Genomic DNA, 21,032 nt, shown 5'->3' on the forward strand with positions numbered 1-21,032 from the left:
TATCATCCTGTAAAATAGCTGTGGAAATGCCATACCATAAGTAGGGTTAATTTTGCTTTTACACAGTCAATAGGCTCAAAGTCTGGTTATTTCAGCTTATATGCATTTGAAGTTGAGAACCTACAGAATTAATGCTCCATGTAAAAAGATGTTGGTAAATTAGAATCTAGATGAGAACAGTGATGATCAGATGCTGGAGAAATAGTAAGAAAGATTTTGATTTGTTTTATATGTAAGACCGTGAAGGAAATCACAGTAGTCTTTCAGCATGTGAAAGGCTGTTAAAAATTTCATAGTAATCAACCATTTTCCCTGCCTTTGGGGCTTTAAGGAGAAAGAAATAAGCTGTGCAGCAAAGATTATATCGAACTATTAAAGAACTTCCAAAATGTAATGTCAAGAATGGAACAAGCTTTGTAGGATATTGTGTGCAGTGGCTTCCATTGTAAGCTTTCAAGAGCTGTCTGCACCAGAGTCTTACCTGAAATGGTCTCAAGCTGGCAATAGCTTGTATTGCCAAAAGTATTTTTCAAGGCAACCATCTAGGTTTTTTCTGTTATCATTCTGTGTGGTTTCTTTTAGGTGTTAGGGTAAACTGATGGTTTTCTATAAAAATATTATTTCCCTAAAGCAGTGTGTAGCAAGTGGTTTATTCAAAATCATATTCTAACTCTGTAATTCAACTTTATTTTCTTAATTCCTTTGCTCTGCGCTTGAGGTAAGACATATACTACTACCTCATATAATTCTTCTCTTCATACAGACAGAGGAACTATGCCGCATGTGAAAAATGGCCATTGAGATTTTGAGTTAAAAGATTAAAAATCCTCCTTGTTTTCAAAATTGAGTGAGTCTAGAATCTTAGAGTCGTTAAGATTGGAAAAGACCTTCATGGAATCCAACCTTTTACCAAATGCCACCATGCCCACTGAACTATATTACAAAGTGAGATGTCCACTCGTTTTTTGAACATTTCGAGGGATGGCGACTCCCCCACTTCCCTGGGGAGCTTGTTCCAATGCTTAACCACTCTTTCAGTGAAGAAACTTCTTCCTGATATACAACCTGAACCTCCCCTGCTGCAGTCTTTTCCTGTTGCTGGTTGCCTGGAAAAGGAGATTGACCCCTACCTCGCACAACTTCCTTTCAGGTAGTTCTAGAGCACAATAAGCCCTGAACATTCTTTTCTCCAGAATGAGCAACCATTGTACCCTCAGCCACCCTTCATAGGACTTACATTTGAGACCCTTCGCCGGCTTTGTGGCCCTCTCTGGACACATGGTTAATTATGTTTGGTTTAGCATTGCAGTGTATTCCTTCAGCACATGGTGTTCTGTCAAGCAATTTGAGGCTTGAAAATGTCAGAGTGTGGATTTAGTATTGTTTATCAAAAAGTGATCCTACTTTTTCTTATTTAGCAGATTATAGTGAAAAACTCAAGGCCAGTTGTCCTTTATAGCAAGCAACAAATCAGGAAAATTTAAGTTCTTCTAAAAGATGTCTCTGAAAAAGAATATTATTTTTAACATTTTACATAATTTACAGAGCTTGTCCTGTGTTCTAAGGAAGTTAATGGATACAGATGGATACTGAGGTTGGTAATCAATGCTTTTGCTAGAGGAATTTTCTGGTTCACATAGCAGGAACTGGATGAAATACATTTATGAGATAAAGAATTTCATATATGTATTAAGCTAGCTATAGAAAGCTCACCTTGACTTGAAGTTGCATTCAAAAATCAAAATCCAGACTGAGACCTCTAGATCCACAAAATACCTTCCAATGTACCTTTTCATGTATTAGTTCTGTTTCAAGTGAACCAAAGACATAATAATAATAGAATTTTTTTGATCTGATGTTTCTTTCTTTTGATCCTTTTGTTTCACTGATATTTTACATAATATTCATATCAGCTTAAAGAGGTAGTTCTCTTTTATGGAAAATAGTAGATCTTCATTACAGCGCTTGAATAGCAGGCTGAAATGTTCAATATGTTCTTCATACTGTAATATCTTATTCAGTGAAAGGATTATTCAGGCTGCACAGAGTGATCAGCCTTGAGTACAAGAGGATGAAACAAAAAGTAGTCAGCACATTCACTTTTCCAGTCAGTCTATTCATTTAAACCTTTTCAAGACATTTTTTGGAAAATCTTGCTGAACTTAACTGTTTGACAGACTCATCCTTCAAAATGAATTCATTAAAACCATGCCTTCCCTGCTGTTAGAAAGAGCTCAAAAAAGGCATGTCACATTGATATCAGCAGTACAGTTTTGAACTGTTCTTTGCTTGTGTAGATGAAGATGAGAATTGAGAGAGATGACACATTTAAACATGCCCAATATTCCTTTCAATATCTGTTTCCATTTGTTTTAATAACCGTACCACACTCTTTCTTAAGGATCAGAATGGAAAAATTCTGGGGATAATTTCTTTAATTAATCAATTATCTTCAGTGTTAACTGTTAACCTATTAATCATATCTCAGAAATTCCAGAAAGTAGGGGTGTCATGAGGGTGTATTTGAAGCTGTAGTAGGGGACTAAAGTTTGTTATGAATTGATTAGCCTATGGTTCATTTGTGTTGCCTCCAGATTCTTACTGGAATTTTTTTTTTTTTTTGTGGCTATCGTAATTAAGACCAAAATTCAAAATTTATTTATGACTTTGAATTTATATTTTACTCTTTCATTTAAACCTGAAGTAAATGAGTAACTAGAGCAAATCTTCTTGAAATAAAATTGAAAAACATGTGTCTATACTCTGATTTTTTTTTTTTATCATTGCATTATAATCTCAAACACTATTGTCAATGTCTTTAAACTTTAGAGTCAAATCAGTCTAATCCTTAGGTGGCAAGACATTGTTGGCAAAAGCAAATGGCTTCAGAGTAGCATCTGTTTGGAGATAAAACATCAGCTGAAATGTCTGAGGCAGTAAGTTAGCTGATAGGGTTTGAGACAGGTTCCACCAACAACAATTGGTGCTACCTTTCTTATTGCATAACTATTATTGCCATTCAACATAATTTATTATTATTATGGTTTTGAAGGATGATCATCTGAAAATGCTATAGAAAATTCTGTCTGCAAAAGTCTTTTTTTAGTAAGAAGTCCAGAGCAAAAAATTATGTTCTACTGATATTTTGTATTCTAGATTCTGCATAATTAATACACCGTTCTTACAGCAAATCATGTGCTATATGTATCTGCCTTACACTAGTTTTCTGTCTCTTTCCTGATCTTTTTTCTTTTTGTCCTTATAAACTTAAATGGCTTGTAACAGCTGGTTCATGTGTTAAGAATCACCTGAAGGAGCTTTTCAGCATGAATGATGGAACTTTATTCTGGAAAATTATTTCTCTACCTTTGAATGTCAGGAATCTTTGTATTCATATGTTCATATGGAAATACACTTCCTTCAGCTCTGTTGATGCATAGCAGCATGTTCTCTGGTATCTATGACTTGTTGAAGTGTGAATATCCACGAATATTAGGAACTCTATAGCTGAAACCCTTTGAGTCTGAAAATGTCTCAAGCTTCTCATTTTTAATGAAAAAGGAAGCATTTACTTTTTTTTTTCAGCTTGGCTTTCAGTTAACACTTGTACTTCCATAAACAGCAAGGATTTGCATGGCCTGAGTGGAAGAAATGTAGAGAAAGAAAATATGTGCATGTTTGAGAGGCAAGTTAAGAGAATGTGCCTATCATTAGTTATATATTCAAGGTACATCCACTTCTATGGTACCTAAAAAGATTTCTTAATGTATTTATCATTTGAGAGCTAATCTGATTTCATATGTAGTGGTTTTGGCAATGTGCAGCTTATGATCATGGATTGGGAGATGCTGTCAGGGAGCAGAATGGTCCCCCAGTTATCCAAGAGGAGGCAGTCAGAGAACCACTAAGACACTTGGAAATTCATACATCCATTAGACCCCATGGGATCCATCCCAGGGTCATGAGGGAGCTGGCAGATGAGCTTGTGAAGCCACTCTCCATCATTTACCAACAGTCCTGGCTCACTGCTGAGGTTCCAGAGGAATGGAAGCTGGCCATGTGACACCCATTCACAAAAAGGGTGGGAAGGAGGATCCTGGCAATTATGACTGACTGACAGCCAGTTAGCCTGACCCCAGTACCAGGTAAGGCCATGGAACAGTTTCTATTGAGTGTGCTCACGCAGCACTTACAGGGTGGCCAGGGTATCAGACCCAGCCAGCATGGCTTTAGGAGGGGAAGGTCGTGTTTGACCAACCTGATCTGCTTTTATGACCAGGTGACCCGCCTGGTGGATGCAGGAAAGGCTGTGGAGTTGTCTGTTTGGACTTCAGCAGGGCCTTTGACACTGTCTCCCACAGCACACTCCTGGAAAAGCTGGCAGCCCACGGCTTGGACAGGAGCACTCTGTGCTGGGTTCGGAACTGGCTGGATGGCCGGACCCAGAGAGTGGTGGTGAGTGGTGCTGCATCCAGCTGGGGCCAGTCAGCAGTGGTGTCCTCAGGGCTCTGTGCTGGGACCAGCTCTGTTCAATATCTTCATTGACAACATGGATGAGGGGATTGAGTCCTTCATTAGTAAATCTGCAGACGACACTAAGCTGGGACTATGTGTTGATCTGTTGGAGGGTAGGAGGGCTCCAGTGAGACCTGGAACGGTTGAATGGATGGGCAGAGTCCAATAAGATGGAGTTTAATAAATCCAAGTGCTGAGTCCTGAATTTTGGCCACAATAACCCCCTGCAGCATTACAGGCTGGGGATGGTGTGGCTGGAAAGGGACCTGGGGGTACTGGTGACAGCTGACTGGACATGAGCCAGCAGTGTGCCCTGGTGGCCAAGAAGACCAACAGGATCCTGGCCTGTGTCAGGAATAGTGTGGCCAGCAGGAGCAGGGAGGTCATTCTCCCCCTGCACTGGGCACTGGTGAGGCCACACCTTGAGTGCTGTGTCCAGTTTTGACCCCTCAGTTTGGGAAGGACATTGAGACACTTGAGCACCTCCAGAGAAGGGCAACAAGGCTGGTGAGGGGCTTGGAACACAAACCCTGTGAGGAATGACTGAGGGAGCTGGAGGTGTTTAGCCTGGAGAAAAGGAGACTCAGAGTTGACCTTGTCACTCTCTACAGCTCCCTGAGAGGTGGCTGTAGTCAGGTGGGGTTGGTCTCTTTCTCCAGGCAGCAACTGACAGAACCACAGGACACTGTCTCAAGCTGCACCAAGGGAAATATAGGTTGGACATCAGGAAAAAGTTTTTTATGGAAAGAGTGATAAAGTTCTGGAATGGTCTGCCCAGGGAGGTGGTGGAGTCATCATCCCTGGATGTGTTTAAAAAAAGGTTGGATGTGGCACTTGGTGCCATGGTTTAGGTGAGGTGTTAGGGAATGGGTTGGAGTTGATGATCTTGAAGGTCTCTTCCAACCTAGTCATTCTGTGATTCTGTGATTCTGTGATAGTGAAGGTAGGAGTAAAAGGTTTGCTTTTCAATACTTGTAGTTACATTTCACTTTAAAAAAAGACACTCTTAAGTCACCAGGGAATTATTTCACACTCATGTGTCTGCTTCATTCATCTTGCCATCTTTTGTCAAAGACAAGAGAACATTAGATATTTACTGGTGAAATCTGTTCTCATGTACAGTTAGTGGCACAAAAAATTCTTGTTGGGTGCAGGTGAATATTGTGTACTAGGGAAAAGATGAACCCTTGGAACTCAGAGCTACATGGATAAGAGAAAGATGATGACTATGAGGTTAGAGGTCATCAAAGGTATATTAAAAAAGAACTGTCACAATAAAAACACTGTAATTGTAACTCTGGATAGAGCTAGTATTATCATAACCATACTTTGCCAAAATAATTTTTTTTTCCAAATAATTTACAGAAGCAAGGGAGAAATGGCTCTTACTACACAGAAATTAAACAGGCCAAAAAGCTAAAGCACAAACACATTTGGCAAAAAAATTCAAAATTGCCTTGTTGACATTTAGTGTTAAATTTTGGATGACTCCAGGGGGTTGAGATTTATTTTCTGAAAAGAACATATGATATATATAACCTCTTCCACTTCAAGAGCCGAAGACTAGGATGTTAACATAGAATAAAAGGTTTGGAAAAAACTCTGTCTCAAAAAGTAGTGTGTTACCAATTAATTTGTATTATCTGGTCCTCTGCTGCCAGTAAAGTCCAATAGAAAACATTGCTTGATCTCTCACAAAGATAAATTGGACTCTAAATTGTTAGGGGTATTGGGAATATAAGTTTTATGATCACAGAGCAAAAGAGGGTAGGAGGCACATAAGGACACATCTCTGAAGAAGACCTCTTGATCTGAGAAAAATCAATAGGCAAAAGAGACAGAAGGTGCAGTTCAATCAACTTACCCTTCGTGTGCTCTTCCAGAAGGTCAAATCCACATCAACCTGAAATCAGGTTTTCTTTCTAAAAGAATTGGTACTGATTTTCATCAGTTTCCACTTTCAAATAATACATATACTACACTACAAATTGAGTTCCTTATTGAACACTAACTGTCTGCGTCCAGCAGCAGTCCTCTGCATCACGTAGCTCTCACAGAAAGTATTTTAGAAAAATTATACCATAATTGAAGTTTATGTTAGATAAACTAGTGCATTAAAAAAAAAAAAAAAAAAAAATCTGCACCTAAAGGAGCATGCGCATTTATTTTTTCCCAGCCAAACTGAAAAAGAGCTTTCTAAGTCCAAATAAATTTTTAACATTAGATTACTATACAAAATAAAAATAAAACAAACATTTTCTGTCATTTCCAAGCTGGTCAAATTTTGTTGTTAACAAACTGCAAGCTGGTTAATTTTTCAGGAATGCTTTCTGGAAGCTGGTACTGCTTCTGTGAGCATATAATTTATATGTGAGGTCTGCCCAGTGAAGAAGAGACCAACATATTTAGGCATGTAAACGCACAGCTACACTTTTCTCTCTCGTTTGTATTTAAAAAAAACATTTTTATTAATGAAAAAACCTTCCAAATAACCCAGATATAGTCAGAATAAACCTCTAGTTGCTAAGATTACAAATTATAGTTATTATCTATCAATAATAAACCACAGCTTGTTTGTTTAAAATACAGGTAACCAATATAGACATGTTGCAGTGTTTCTATATTAATTATAAAGTGAAACTAGATTTACTATAAGTATATTTAAATGTCTCAGTTGAAAACATGCTTTTCAGTTTGAATTACAAAGACTAAGGGGGCAGGTACTAGGAATCTTGCAAATATATATTGGATGTTTGTGAACTACTTGCAGTCCTTACCCTTTCAGTAAGTGACACAAGGAAGTAATTATTTATTTACTTAATAAGTGAATTTTTTCACTATCAATCCCATTTTTTAATAGAGCAGCATCAATAAACATTTTTAGTTACTTTGTTGCAGTTCTTTATCTCCAAACTAAATTATCATTGCCTGTAAAAAATTGTTTCAGTTTACTTTGCCACTAATTAATTCCCATCCCCGGCTTCAGTGGTTAGAATCTTTTTCTTCTCTATCTAGATTGCTTGTTCTCAGACTGTGATTTGTGAGCCATTAATGATCTGTGACCTCTGAGCCTCAAAATAAAATGATCTGTGAGCAAAAGTTATTTGGGTCTGGAGACCTGGAGAGCATACCAAGTCTTTTTTCAATAAATATTGTGCAGAATGAAGAACCTGGAGAACACATGAGTTTCAAAGATGCATATCTTAATTTTCCATTTTGGGGAAATAATCAGTTTTCCTCATAGATTAGCATGACAATTCACATTTTTTACTGCAAACATTGTGCAATATTCTGCTTTTGATGTTTGTTACATATAGTGTATTCTCATTGAATTTCATATGAGTATGGCTTGGAGTGATTAATGAAGACGTGTGTTAAAAAAACCAAATGTGTCATTACTGGACTCAGTTTAAACTTATTTTCTCTACTTTAGGCAGGGCTAATTGGTAAGAATTTGTTGTTATAAATAGAATAGAGATTGACTCTCTGTTTCACCCATCAGCCACTGAAAGTAAAATGTTTTAAATTACTTGACTGCCATACTGCTTTGTTCTACATTTTTTGTTGGGTTTAGGGGTCCAGCATTTCTGTTTTCTTAACATTTTCTTAACATTTCTGTTTTCTTTATCATTTTAAATACCCTTTTTAACTGAAAGAAATTATTGAGCCTTAGAAATGATGATAAAATATGGTTCTCTTATGTGTCATTTTACACAGAATTATTGTATATTTTAATATTCTAGACTGCAGCATTTTAAAATTAAGATTCCTCTGAATGAAATGTTTTGTGTTTTTTAAAATTTGATGGATGAACTCTCCACCAAACCATGTTTTTTAAATACTTGTGGACCCAATTTCATTTTATGATTCTTCTCTGATAAGCACTGATCTCAGAAGGAAATTTTTTTCCCACAGTCCACTTAATACTTGCTGATGCCCTTTCATTTATCAGTGTACAGAAATTATTGCTAAAAACCTACTTGTTTTTACTAAGCTATTTCTATACATAATAAATGTTAACATCAAAGCTGTAGTTTATAAGTTTGGGGACTAACGTAAAACATGGCAAAAATTAAAAAATGTTCCACCTATGTTGAAGTAATTAGTGCTGCTATTAAGTTATGGACTGTGAAAAGTGAAGATACCGGTCATACTTTAAGCTACTATAAATTGTTTTTTTCTTCAGTGTATCTATGTTTATTAGCATTTCCCAATTATCTGTCCTACTGAACTTACCCATTATGGAAGAAGACATTATATAATCTACTACCAGAAGAGCAGTTCTTGTGGATGATAAAATAGTTTTCTTGTGCTGGAAGCTGGCCATTCTATTTCCACATATTTTTAAAGCCTATGATGATATACAGTCAGATATGTAATAAACTTCAGTATTAAATGTTTTAAATAATAACACGTTTTTCACTGCAGGTGAAGTGTGATCAATACTGGCCAAGCAGAGGCACAGAAACTTATGGACTAATCCAAGTGACCCTTTTAGACACTGTTGAATTGGCAACATACTGTGTTCGTACATTTGCACTTCACAAGGTATATATACTTATATGTACTTACTATATACTTTTAAATTGAAAGGCTGGCAGTTTTTTCCCTCACCTCCCATTCCTTCCTTCCTTTCTAACACCAGCCTCCCTCCTGTCACTTTGTCCTCCTTCTTCCTTTTGCTTCCTGCCTTACCTTGTGCCTTTTTCCCTTACTTCTTGACTCCCTTTCTCCCTTCTCCTCCTTTCTAGCCTTAGCCTTGTTTCCTTCTAACAGTGCTGAATATTGGGACTTCTACAGGGTACATTTTCCTGATAACATGAAGTTTTGTAAGTTAATGCAGAGCTCTCACCATGAAAAACCTGAATACTTGTGGTGCACAAGTATCCAGTACATTTAAGATCTTACATTGTTTGAATCTGTAGTTTGGATTTTCCGCCAGAGCCAGAGTTCTTTTTCTTACTGGCCCCAAATATTTAAACAATTTTCACTGGTATATATGGCTTTTCAGTTGTTTTACTGAAAAGCGCTGATATAATCTCAAGCATCAGTTTTGTCATGAAACTTAAATTCCACAGAATGGCTCAAGTGAGAAGAGGGAAGTGAGGCAATTCCAGTTCACTGCCTGGCCTGACCATGGTGTCCCAGAACACCCAACACCATTCTTAGCTTTCCTGCGACGAGTCAAGACTTGCAACCCACCTGATGCCGGACCTATGGTTGTGCATTGCAGGTAAGCCCAGACGTGTCTTCAAAGCATGGTATGTCAAGGTTACTGCTTTCTGTTTTGTTGCAGATGAAAGTATGATTTTCTCTCTAGACTTCTGAGTCTGTCAAAGAAAAAGGTGGTTGCATTGCAAATCAAGGACCCGAGTATGGCACTGGCAACTTGGATAGGCTGGAATTATTTTATTTGGTCTATGCTCAATTAATTTAATTTTAGTATGTCAAAATATCTCCAGGGAGAATGTCAGGAGGGAGAATACAAATGTATCTGTGGCATTCAGAATGTGGCGTGAAAAAGGAAGAGGATGGTATTGGTTTAAGAGCCTAAGTATTGAAAAAACTGTGTTTTAAGCAATGAAACACTTTTTGAAATTATTAATTAACTTATTTTGTATGAGAAAGTAGCAAACATGAGAATTAAGATGGATAAATTCAGGTAAGACCTGAATCTGTATTCAAGATTGAATCCTCAGTTTAGGACTTTGAGGAGCAGAAAATGCAAAGGATGTACCTGAGGAACAAGCTGAACCCAGTTCCAGGGAAATTAGTGCTCCATGCTGTTTTGCAAAGAGGCACACCTCTTCAGGCATTATAAGGTATGCATTAATAACACTGGAAGAAGAAAAGCCAGCTGCTTTTTGTGTGTTGGGACTAAGGAAAATGATTAGAAAGAGATACGGCTTCTTTGGAATTTGCTGAACAGATCTTTGAAAAGCTTTAAAATCATGTTGATAAGGACATTATCAGAACATATATACCAATTCTGGTTGAAATAAACCCCAGGATGGGTTCCCTCATTCCAGGGCTGTGTTTTCAAACATTGTATAGCTTGCTGTGTAGCCCTTTTCAAAGCAAGTTCCTAAGACCATTGTTTCTTGTGAACTTCAGTTTGGAACACCTTCAGTTAGTAAGGCTGAGAGCCTACTATACATGGGTCTCTGAAGTTACAAATGCTTAGCATATTTGAAAACCAGACTTGCTTTTTTCAACCAAAACCTGAGGAATACTAATTACAGCACACCACCATGTCTAGTTCTAACTTCTTATATTGATAACCCATCCATGGAATCTGATAATTTAAACACTTTTAAAGTGATTGAAAGAGTCTCCAGTAAACAAGATGGAAAAATAAATTCAACAGGAAATCAAAATAAGAAGAACTTAAATGTTGAAAGGCACAGACTGTTTACAAAATACCAGAGAACATGAAACACAGATATTAAATGTTTATTTAAACACCAGGATTTCAATGTGGAATAATTATAAATAACAACACAAATATATTAATAAAGCTTGCTGAGTGTTTCTTGAGTCGAGATGCATATTTTTGTACTTACATTTACAGGGTCTTAAAACATTTTGATTATTGTCTAAGATTTTAGATTTCTTCAGATACAACTTTATTAGCTTGATCCATATGTAGCATACCTTCAAAGTTGCTCAACAGGGAAGATGTTGGGACTAAGGAAAATGAAAACACTACCTTAAAACCAAACTTAATAGAAGAAATTAATTTTCCCACTCTGGAAAATATCTTAAGTTAATATAATAGCCTAAATTACCACTTCGCGAAAATAGACAAATTAAATCAGTTTTTATGGCTAGTCATTGGAAAAGATGAAATAAAATGCATTGTTTGTTATCATTCAGTGGTACTGATGAAGTACAAGGCAATTATTTTCTCTTTGTCATTAGTTTTGCATGCAGATTTCATTGAAAGTGGTGGTCCAGTTAGGTAGTATGATTTTATGCCTGAGGGACTTTTTTTATCCCAAATTCCTATTGATTTATTTATCAATAATTTCCCTGCAATAAGCATAATCTGTTATATATAAGCTTTTCGCCTTATGTATACTTCCTAGAGACGTTAAGATTTCAGTCACTTCATTCAACCTAACCTCTAAAACACCGACTTTCACCTATTCTATCATTTTAGTAAGGGTTTAAAATTTCACTCCTGACAATTTGTCTATGAACAGAATTACTGTAACCAGGTTTCTGAAAAAATTTAAAATGTATGTCTCTATAATTAACACAGGCTGGACATTTAGCATCAAGTGTTCTGGACAGTCCAAACTTTATTAATTTGCTAATTAACTCCTCAATGTAATGTGTTGACTATCCAACTGATAGATTAACAAGAAGTCACTAAAGAGTTTCTCACAATAGTAATGTTAATGTGAGTGTCACTTTTCAGGCATACTGTAGCAACATTATATTCAGGGATTTGTATTGCCTTATAATTTTAAATTCAATATGATTTTGTTGGGCCTGTCTTGTGCAGGGACAAGAGTCAGACTTCAGTAATCCTTGTGGGTCCCTTCCAACTCTGTTTGTTCTGTGATTCTATGATTATTAAATTGGTTGAAAAAAATAAAAAAAATCACCACAGTATTTTTAGGTGAGAGGATATGTATTTCATACAGCAATATGAAAATTCTTCCTATTTGGTTTGAAATTGAGGTACTGGACATGCATAAACATTTCATTTCAAGCTATGAAAAATGAATTTAAAACAGTTAAGTACAAACTCTGCACATTACCCAGTTTTTAATTAGAATGTGCTTTCCATTTTTTTCCTTCTCTTCTCTGTTGCTCACATTGTAAGTTTCTCCATTCAGTCTTTCCTTTGCCTATTATAAGTAATTTAACACTTTTATCAATTTTTTTCTCTTCACATCTGGACTGATCCTTATTCTGTGGACCCCTCTTAGTATATTCTAGTTGTGTCCTTCAATTTCATTGTTTTCTCAAACTTACTTTATTGCTGATATCACATTGCTGAACCATTTAATGAAATATGTTCCTACCTTTCTTAGTATTTTCTCTGAAGTAAAATTGTAATTCTAATGGTAATTGTCATTCTAATTTTTGCCAAGCATCTCCTTTTACTTTTATTGCCCTCTACTAGTTGCTATTTTCCACTGAGATATTTTTCTGTTCTTGACAAACTTCCTGGGTTTCATTTGTTCCTTTCCTGGCCCCTAGTCTGCCTCTGCATTGTTTTTAATATTCCTCTTGTCCTTGTTCTGTATCTTGTCTGTCATTGTCTCCCATTTTGTGTTCAGGACTACCTGAATCCCTTTTCATTAAATTCCCCCTTTTCATCATCCAGATTTAAAAAGTACCTAAGACTTTTATAACTAGAGCCAACCAATATCATACAGAACCATATCTTGTATCCTTTGCCCATGGTAGACTGTCTTTTTAACAATATCTCATCGAAGGAATAATCTGAGTTTAGTTTCTAGACGGAACACAGGATTTATAGTGGCAATTTTAAGCCATCTGAGACATCACTAATACCTTCTTTTATATTTCTTCCAGTACCTACCAAACTAACAGAGCTCAGGAAATTCTAATAATCACGTTACAGAAGTATAAACAGAATGGGAGTTACCTTTCAAAATGTGTTTGATAAACAGAAAGAGTAGGCTTGAAGAATCTGTGGAAGCCTTTTACTGTAAACTTTAAACCACAGAAATTGAAAAACAAAGCTATCGACAGTACAGGGAGAATTTATTTCTCACCCTGTGTGGGTGAGGAACGCAAGAACCACCTGTCTGTGTTTTGATGCTAGCAGAGTAGCCCCCTATTTATTCTGTATTTGTAGGTACGTATTGCAAGTGAAAGGTTTAGCTCAAGCTTTTCCTTGCTGCATTTCTACCCATCTGCCTTTACAATGGCCAGCAGTTGTCTTTCACTCCATTTCATGTTAAGGGATTAAATAGTTTTTCTAGTTTGCTCCATGGTTTTGGGGTAGAGCTAAATGTCCAATAGAGAATCAAGGTAGATGGAGACCCAGTTCATAAGTGACCCCAGACAAGTTTGTATCAAAGCCTCATTTGTTGGAAGCTATTTTAATATGCTGTCCCTAGGGAATGGTTTTTGAATGTGTGAGGGATTTACTTAATAATTACAATGTGCTTAATGGGAAGAAGTCTGAGCTGAAATACCTGACTACTGTAGAGCCCGCGCAATAGATATTGAATACCCTCTGTTCATGTAACAGTGACCATAAAAAGAAAACATAGTTCTATCTAGTGAAATTAACTGAGAATGTACGTAGTATCGTTCTGCATTACTAAACTTGATGATTTCTGATAAATTCATGTCAAAGATATGCAAATGGAAATATTTTAATATTTGTGTGATAATAGCAAAGAAATACAGAATTATATTATCAGAATTTCCAAAACATTGGAAATTATTTATTACTAATGTATATGCAACAGGCATCTTTGCTTGTCATTTAGACATCTACGTTTCATAACAGTTTGATTGCCTGTACAGTATTAAATTTGAGTCTAATGTTGAAGTCAAAAACATGTTGAGAATTTCATAAGGACATTCTACCAGTCAAAGCTCTTACTTGTTGCTGTGGTTTAACCTCAGCCAGCAGCCAAGCCCCACACAACTGCTTATTTACTAACGTACCTGTGGGACTGGGAAGAGAATCAGAAGAGTAAAAGCTGGAAAACTCATAGGTTGAGATAAAAGCAGTTTAGTAGGGAAAGCAAAAGCTGCACACACAAGAAGAGCAAAACAAGGAATTCAGTCATTTATTCAGTGCTTCCCATGAGCAGGCAGGTGTTCAGACATTTCCAGGAGAGCAGGGCCCCATCACACATAATGATGACTTGGGAAGACAAATGTCATCAACCCAAAAGTCTCCCCCTTCCTTCTTCTTCCCCCTGCTTGATATGTTAAGCATGATGCCATATGGTCTGGAATATCCCTTTTGGTCAGTTTGAGTCACCTCTGTCTCCTCCCAGCCTTCTATGCAGACCCACCTTCCTTGAGCTGCACCACACACTGAAACAGAGGAAAGTAGTCTGGCAAGAAAATAAGTTCTAGCCCAGCAAAAACCAGGACACTGGTGCAGAAAACTTGGCAGGATTTTTACTGGAAAAGGTAGCTAAACATATTCACAGGTATGTTAATTTTAAGGGAAAAAAGGCATAGATCATTGCTGAAAGAATTATGGAGCCCCAAAGGAAACATCGAGGTCTAATCTAAATGCAGATTTTTTTAATTTAAGTAATCAGATATTTTGTAAGGACTACCTCCATGAATGGTGTAATTGTCATAACATAATTGTTTAATTCCACTGTACTCTTTTCCCAAGAAAAAAAGATAATGTTTTCTGTCTATATCTACCAGGGAAGATAGTTCAGTAGAGCCTTGGTTCCATTTTCCTTATTCTCAATGTGAGATTTGGAAGAGAAAAGCAGATAAATAATAGCTGAATCCAAAAAAAAAAAAAAAAAAAAAAAAAAAAGACAAAAAAAAATCCATGAATGAAATTTAGCACTCCCATCCTATTTGTAGGTACTTAACACAATGTGGTAAAATCTTGGTTGGCTTATTTAGAGTAACTTGTCTGAAAATTTTTCTGTGGTGGCTTCAATAGTTGATGCACATAATTTTTTTTTTTCATTTACAGTTATATTTTAAGAATACCCTTTCAGTCCCTTTCCTCAGAAGTTGAGTAATAACGCAATCCCACTGCTCTTTCTGCATGACTTGCCCAAAATTGCAGAGCTGATCAAGAAAAAATTGTTTCTTTAATGAAAAAATGCAGGCTTAAATCGTAGGATTCTGCATTGGTGAGACACTAATGTGTGGTGTAATGACAGTAGGGAAAACACACGTTTTTGTTTGAAGTTGGATTAGTGCAGGCAAACAGGTGCTAATCAGATCACATAAACCAGTACTGGAGGGTGTTTAGAATTTTATGCCACTATGTTTTCAAAACATCACAGAAACTTTAGTAGTTGGTTCAGTAACACCACCTAAAAGCTTAACATGTTAGTGCGATCCCATATGTTTGAGTCTTTCTTTTAAAACCAGCACCAAGGGGCATATCTCTAAGACCCTTTTTCAAGCTTTGGCAGGTGCTGTTAATGCTGCTGTTGCTAACAGAAAGACTTGGCTGTTCAGAGGAATGTGACTGTTTTAAGTAAATCTGTGTCTGACTACCCTAACATAACCAGTTAGCTGAGTGAAAAACAAGATAATTTTCAAAAAATGACAAAACACCATATGATATTCTATTTCCTAAAGTAGAATTCTTGTTCAGTGTTTGTGAATAAAAAATAGAAATTTTAAGGGAAAAAAAATACTTATCAAAGGCAATGATTTTCCAGTGGATTGTTTTATTTTCTTTCCTGTATAGTCTGAACTGCTTCTTTTGCCATAGGCCTTACAAGTACTCATTTTTAATCCTTACAGTGAGTAGGTTGCAGATAACTGCCTATCCTTTTTCACGGTGGGGGAAAAAAAACCTCCCCAGTACATCTTCAGAAAGAACACAAGTAAGATTGAAAAAAATACTAGAATCTTCCTCATCTCTTCCCTTTCCCTCTCCTGAGAACAATCCAGGACTCTTCCTAACTTCCTTGGAGTTAGGAAGCTCTGAAAGCTCTAGAGGAAAACACAGTGAAAGCATTTTAGTATGAAAAGTATTTTAATGCCATAAATTTTCTAAATTTTCTCTGCTCTACCCACACGTCTTCATCCAGAAGTTATTGAGTTGCTACTGTGTATTAAACTGTGCTGGGTATCATCCCTGTACAAAAACACTGTAACACTATTTACTCTTCAACTGTTAGCTGTGGATCACTGTACAGCTCATAATTTTTTTCCTCAAAATCATTGTTCACTAATAGAAAACAGAGTGGGATAAGATTGCTATAAGAATCTCATATTGAAAAGATGTCTAGTTGTTGATCCTGCTTAGTATATTTATTTCCTCTTAATATAAAAATATAGGAATAAATTAATGTCCATGTATGTTTTTCCTTGTATTTCATCTGTATTAATAGTCTCAGCAACTCAGACCATGCAATCTGAGAAACTGACTGGCAGTAGTTTAATTTCTACACATACCTTTGTTCTTAGCAGTTATTTTGTTTCAACATATACAGGATGAGGCTTGCAGTGCTTATGCCTTGGATGCTTTATCTCTGCTTAAGTGGAACTGGATTCACCTGATTTAGAAAGTCTTGGATGGTTTCTCTGTCTTTGATTAATTGTTGGAATTGCAGAATCTACTGGAAAGAGAGAAAGAGTCTAGAAGAAAAGTTGATAAAGGCTAAATGGAAGAAATTGGTGTAGCAAGACTCACCTTGGTAATTTTGTAATGAATGGTATTACACACATGGACAGGAGATGTCACAAGTAGAGGGGAGTTTGGATTTGCCTTCATATTTTTATCATAAAAACTTTCAAGGTCATGAAAATGCAGATTACAGAAACCTTACAGTTGAAGACCCTGGTTATTTTATTGCTGAACATGCAAGACCTCTCGTGTAATTATTGGGATATGTTCATGCAAATATACAGACAAGAGGTAGCATCTCCATCTGTGTGCTGGTAGAGAGAGTGATGGATGGGTAATGCTGGATTTTCTTTTCTCTGTTTCAAATTTGGGTATTCACTAGTTAGAATCATCTTAATAGCAAAGATACTATTGCCCGACTCATCTTTTAACTTACCAGTGTTCTTATGGCTTAGGTATCTAATTTTTTTTTTCATTAAATTTAGGCACTTGCTTACGAAAACCTGGGAGTATGAACATAATAAGAACTAGCATACCATAGTTAATGTGATGGTGTGGAGGGTCCTATAAAATTGGCCTTGATAGATTTTTTGTTAGAGTAGGAAAATACTATGCTATATTATCTGTGAATCCTCCATGAAGTGTCAAACACAACCAAAGTGATGGTGATCCACTTTCAAATTTTGTTCAGTTTCAAATTTCTTCAGTAAGAAACCAGTTCTTCATAGCAAACAAGCCCATTCTAAAACCTGAACTGGAGTTGCTGTATGTATAGTATATGCTTCCATTGTTTGTAAGCATTAAAACTCAGAAATGATCACTGAAAACATTATTAAAATTCAAAAACATATAAGTAACAAGTAAAAGGAATATTTTCTCATGCAGATTCAAATAATGAAAACCACGTACTTGTGGTCTCTCTGATTAAATCCATCATATGTGTATGAAGCCATATTTGGTTGGCACTTAGCCTACGGTTCAGAGATTATACTCCCCACTGGTGTGACTCAGGGGTGGATTATCTTTTGAAATCCTAAAATACTGCTGTGACTGCATAGGGCAAGATTTGTTTCTGGTAGCAGTCTGAAATCTGTAAAGGAATATAGGGAATGCTATTACTAGATAGAATCAGTGTTCTGTCTAGACCAGTATCCTGTCTACGACAATGGCAAATGTCAGAAATTTCAGGGGAAAGTACAAAACTCCAATGTCAACAATATTTCAGTAAAGTTTCCTCTCCAGCAGCAAGCAGTTACTGACTAGTTTAGCCTTGCTTCCTGAGGATTTCAGTTTTCCTCTTTATTCCTCTAGCTACCTAGAGAATCTGGTGGATACTTTTTTGCTTATATTCATGATTGCACAGACATTTCAAAGAACAAAACCAGGCAGTATTAACTATATTTTTTCTTTTTAAATTAGTTTCATTCATATGCATTAGAAGACATTTATTTATTTTCAATTTGAAACTGTGTCTTTATTTCACTAAATGTCTTTGGATAAAAGGGTTAAAAAATGTTTTATTTAATGTTTTGTCATCTTTACATGTCTACAACTTTTTCTTGAGTTCATCAAAATATTCTAACCCAGAATTCTATTCCAGTATTTTTTATGTGGAGGGAGGTAGAAGGGAGTTCTCACATCCTTGACCTTTTTGCTGTCTCTGTTCCCTCCTTTTGTGATGTACTCTTTTTTGGTAGCCTGAGTAAAAGTAACTATTCTCTGGGTATTTTTTTTTCTTTTTCTTTTTTTTATTCTTTATAATAAGAGGTAAGGCAGTAAAAATAGTTCCATGATTATGCCACATTTTCTTCTAAGTTTCCCAGTGGACATACTGAGGCCTGACTTCGATTTGGCCAACAAATGGCTTCAATTGAATAGTTCTGCTGACGACTGATGACTTTTCGCTGGGCAAAGTAACCTGCCCCTCATTAAAATGTAATAATTGTCTGTAAGATTTTTTTAACAAATGCAATGCCTTTCCCATGTGTTATCTCAAATTACAGATATGTTGGTGCTGCTAATTATTTCCATATATATATTATCATGTCCTACAAGGCCTGTAATTTCCTTTGACCTAAGCTGTAGTTTGATACATTATTTGATCAGCGCTCTTAGTGAGTCATTTTATCCATATGTATTTAGTTAATTGGTTATTTTTCTCCCCACCCATGTTTATATATAATATACTCTACAAAGGAAAAGGAAATCTGACTGCTTGCAGCTGAGTCTAGTAAAAGAGCAATTAGGTTCTATCAGAGCCAGCAGCTGTCCGTAATGAATTCTGAATTAAAATTATGAGTGAAGAAAATAATCCAGCCATCTGCAGGAAATGTGAAAATATTTTTATAACCCAATAGCTGAATTCTGGAAAGGGGTATCTCTGAGATTTCCCAGCTGTACCTACATTAAATTCCGGAATATCCATAGACACAGAGTATGCTGGAACACATTGCATCAACTTGGCTACCCAGTGTGTTTGGCTAACTTCAAACAGGCTGTATTTTTATCTAAAGTAATCAGCATGAAAGTCTCTTTAAATCCTCTCCCCACGTCTCTAGAAGTAAAATGCAGCTTTAAAAATAGTCCTGTTATCTTTTCATGGAGGCTTTCCAATCAGTATTCTGCCCTGAATATTAATCTTTCTTCATTTTTTATACTTTTAGACTTAATTCAGAGTCTCATCACTTATTATCAGATTTTCTCAGTGACTGCTGTTCCAAGTGAATTCTGCATTGTGATGTCTATTTTTTTTTGTCACATGAATTTTAAAAACATCATAATAATATCCAAGCTTGTTTTACAGCTACCTTGAAACTTCTATGCTAAAACTCCCATTATTTCTATTCTAACTTGCCCAAAATTTTTGCACATAAGTTCAAAATCCTGAAAAAAAAAAAAAAAGAGATTAGTGTCTAACCTCTAAATGACAAGTTGTGATTAAGAAATGTGAAATGCTTAGTGGTATTAACCTTTCACAACCTGATTTTCTGCGTTCCAGAGAATTCATGTCGGTGTAAAGATTTCAGAGGGTAAGAAATGTTTAATGAGTTCCAGCAACCAAGCTCTTCAGCGGTCAGAGGAGTATTGTTAAATATTACAAGGAGTATTTATTTGTTTCACTGCTTCATCTAAAAAAAACAGGACTAGCCTTCATATGAGCTCATCAGAGAAGCCTCAGGTTTTTTAACTGTGTTTTCTACTGTGCAGCATCTCACTTCATTAATACTGTATTGCAACCAATTCATTTTAAACCAGATCTAGAGGTGGCTACATCAAGTTTGTCTCGCCCTCTGAATGTGTCCTCTATGTATATCAGTTTTCGATTGAAAAGGAATAGACATTCTGAGATGGAGGTCCAAAACAATTGGTCTACTACTAAAGTCATATCAGCTTCAAGGTTCAGGACTAAATTGCTGGTTATTTCCATATTTTCAGAGTAGGGGAAAGTGGAGCAAGGGAGTGAGAAAAAATTTAAAAAAAATTTGTACACAGATGTACTGTGGTTGGTACTGCAAAAAGAAAACAAAACAAAAAAGCCAGTGTGGACTAAAGAGTCCTGGTGATAACGTCTTACTTTTACTTTGTGCTTACCAGATAAAGTCCTGTGTCTGGTTGACAACCTCAGACTACTTCACTGTTCCATTAGTCTTAAACCCAACCAGAAAAAAATCCCAAGGGAAGCTACTCTTAAGAAAAGAAGAAATTGCTGTCCACAATAGGAATACAGAACATCTAGAATCAGGGAAGGGTCCAGACCAGTCTGAAACTTGGAATCATTTTAGTGGCTAACAAGTACTTTCAAAGTCTTTCAGTTATCCAGGTAGCACCAGTTCACCTTCTGTTACTGGCACTGATAGGCTGATAGCTCTTCTCCATGAAAATGTAATCAAAGCACAGACAGAAACATTCAAAAGTATGAAGCTAATTCTCAAAACACTCCACCCTGAGAATGCAAAGCAGGTTAACTGCAAAGAAGGGAACAAATAGTTGTTAGCAGCAAGCAGCATATCTGTCCGTTGATTTCTCTGCTATGCTGTAATCTTCACTTTTATTTATTGACTGTAGGATCACAGTGTACTTCGTCCGCTAAATTACTCAGAAATAGCAAATTTTTTGTATTTACTACAGCTGTTCAGGCAAAGATCTATCTTTAATTGAAGGTAACAAGTCACAGTAAGATGTGTTTTTAAAATTAACCTTAAAATACTTTCTTTTTCTAAACTCTATG

At 36.2% G+C, this 21,032-nt stretch overlaps 1 protein-coding gene across 1 annotated transcript in view; it reads left to right on the forward strand.

The window, feature by feature from the left end:
* PTPRD (protein tyrosine phosphatase receptor type D) overlaps positions 1-21,032 on the forward strand; it is a 368,121-nt gene that overhangs the window by 322,050 nt on the left and 25,039 nt on the right. Inside the window, exons 24-25 of the mRNA XM_059874048.1 lie at positions 8,944-9,063; positions 9,594-9,748. Coding sequence (XP_059730031.1) covers positions 8,944-9,063; positions 9,594-9,748 — 275 coding nt within the window. The remainder of the gene's footprint in view (positions 1-8,943; positions 9,064-9,593; positions 9,749-21,032) is intronic.

The sequence above is a fragment of the Haemorhous mexicanus genome, chromosome Z, assembly GCF_027477595.1.
Source record: "Haemorhous mexicanus isolate bHaeMex1 chromosome Z, bHaeMex1.pri, whole genome shotgun sequence".
NCBI lineage: Eukaryota > Metazoa > Chordata > Aves > Passeriformes > Fringillidae > Haemorhous > Haemorhous mexicanus.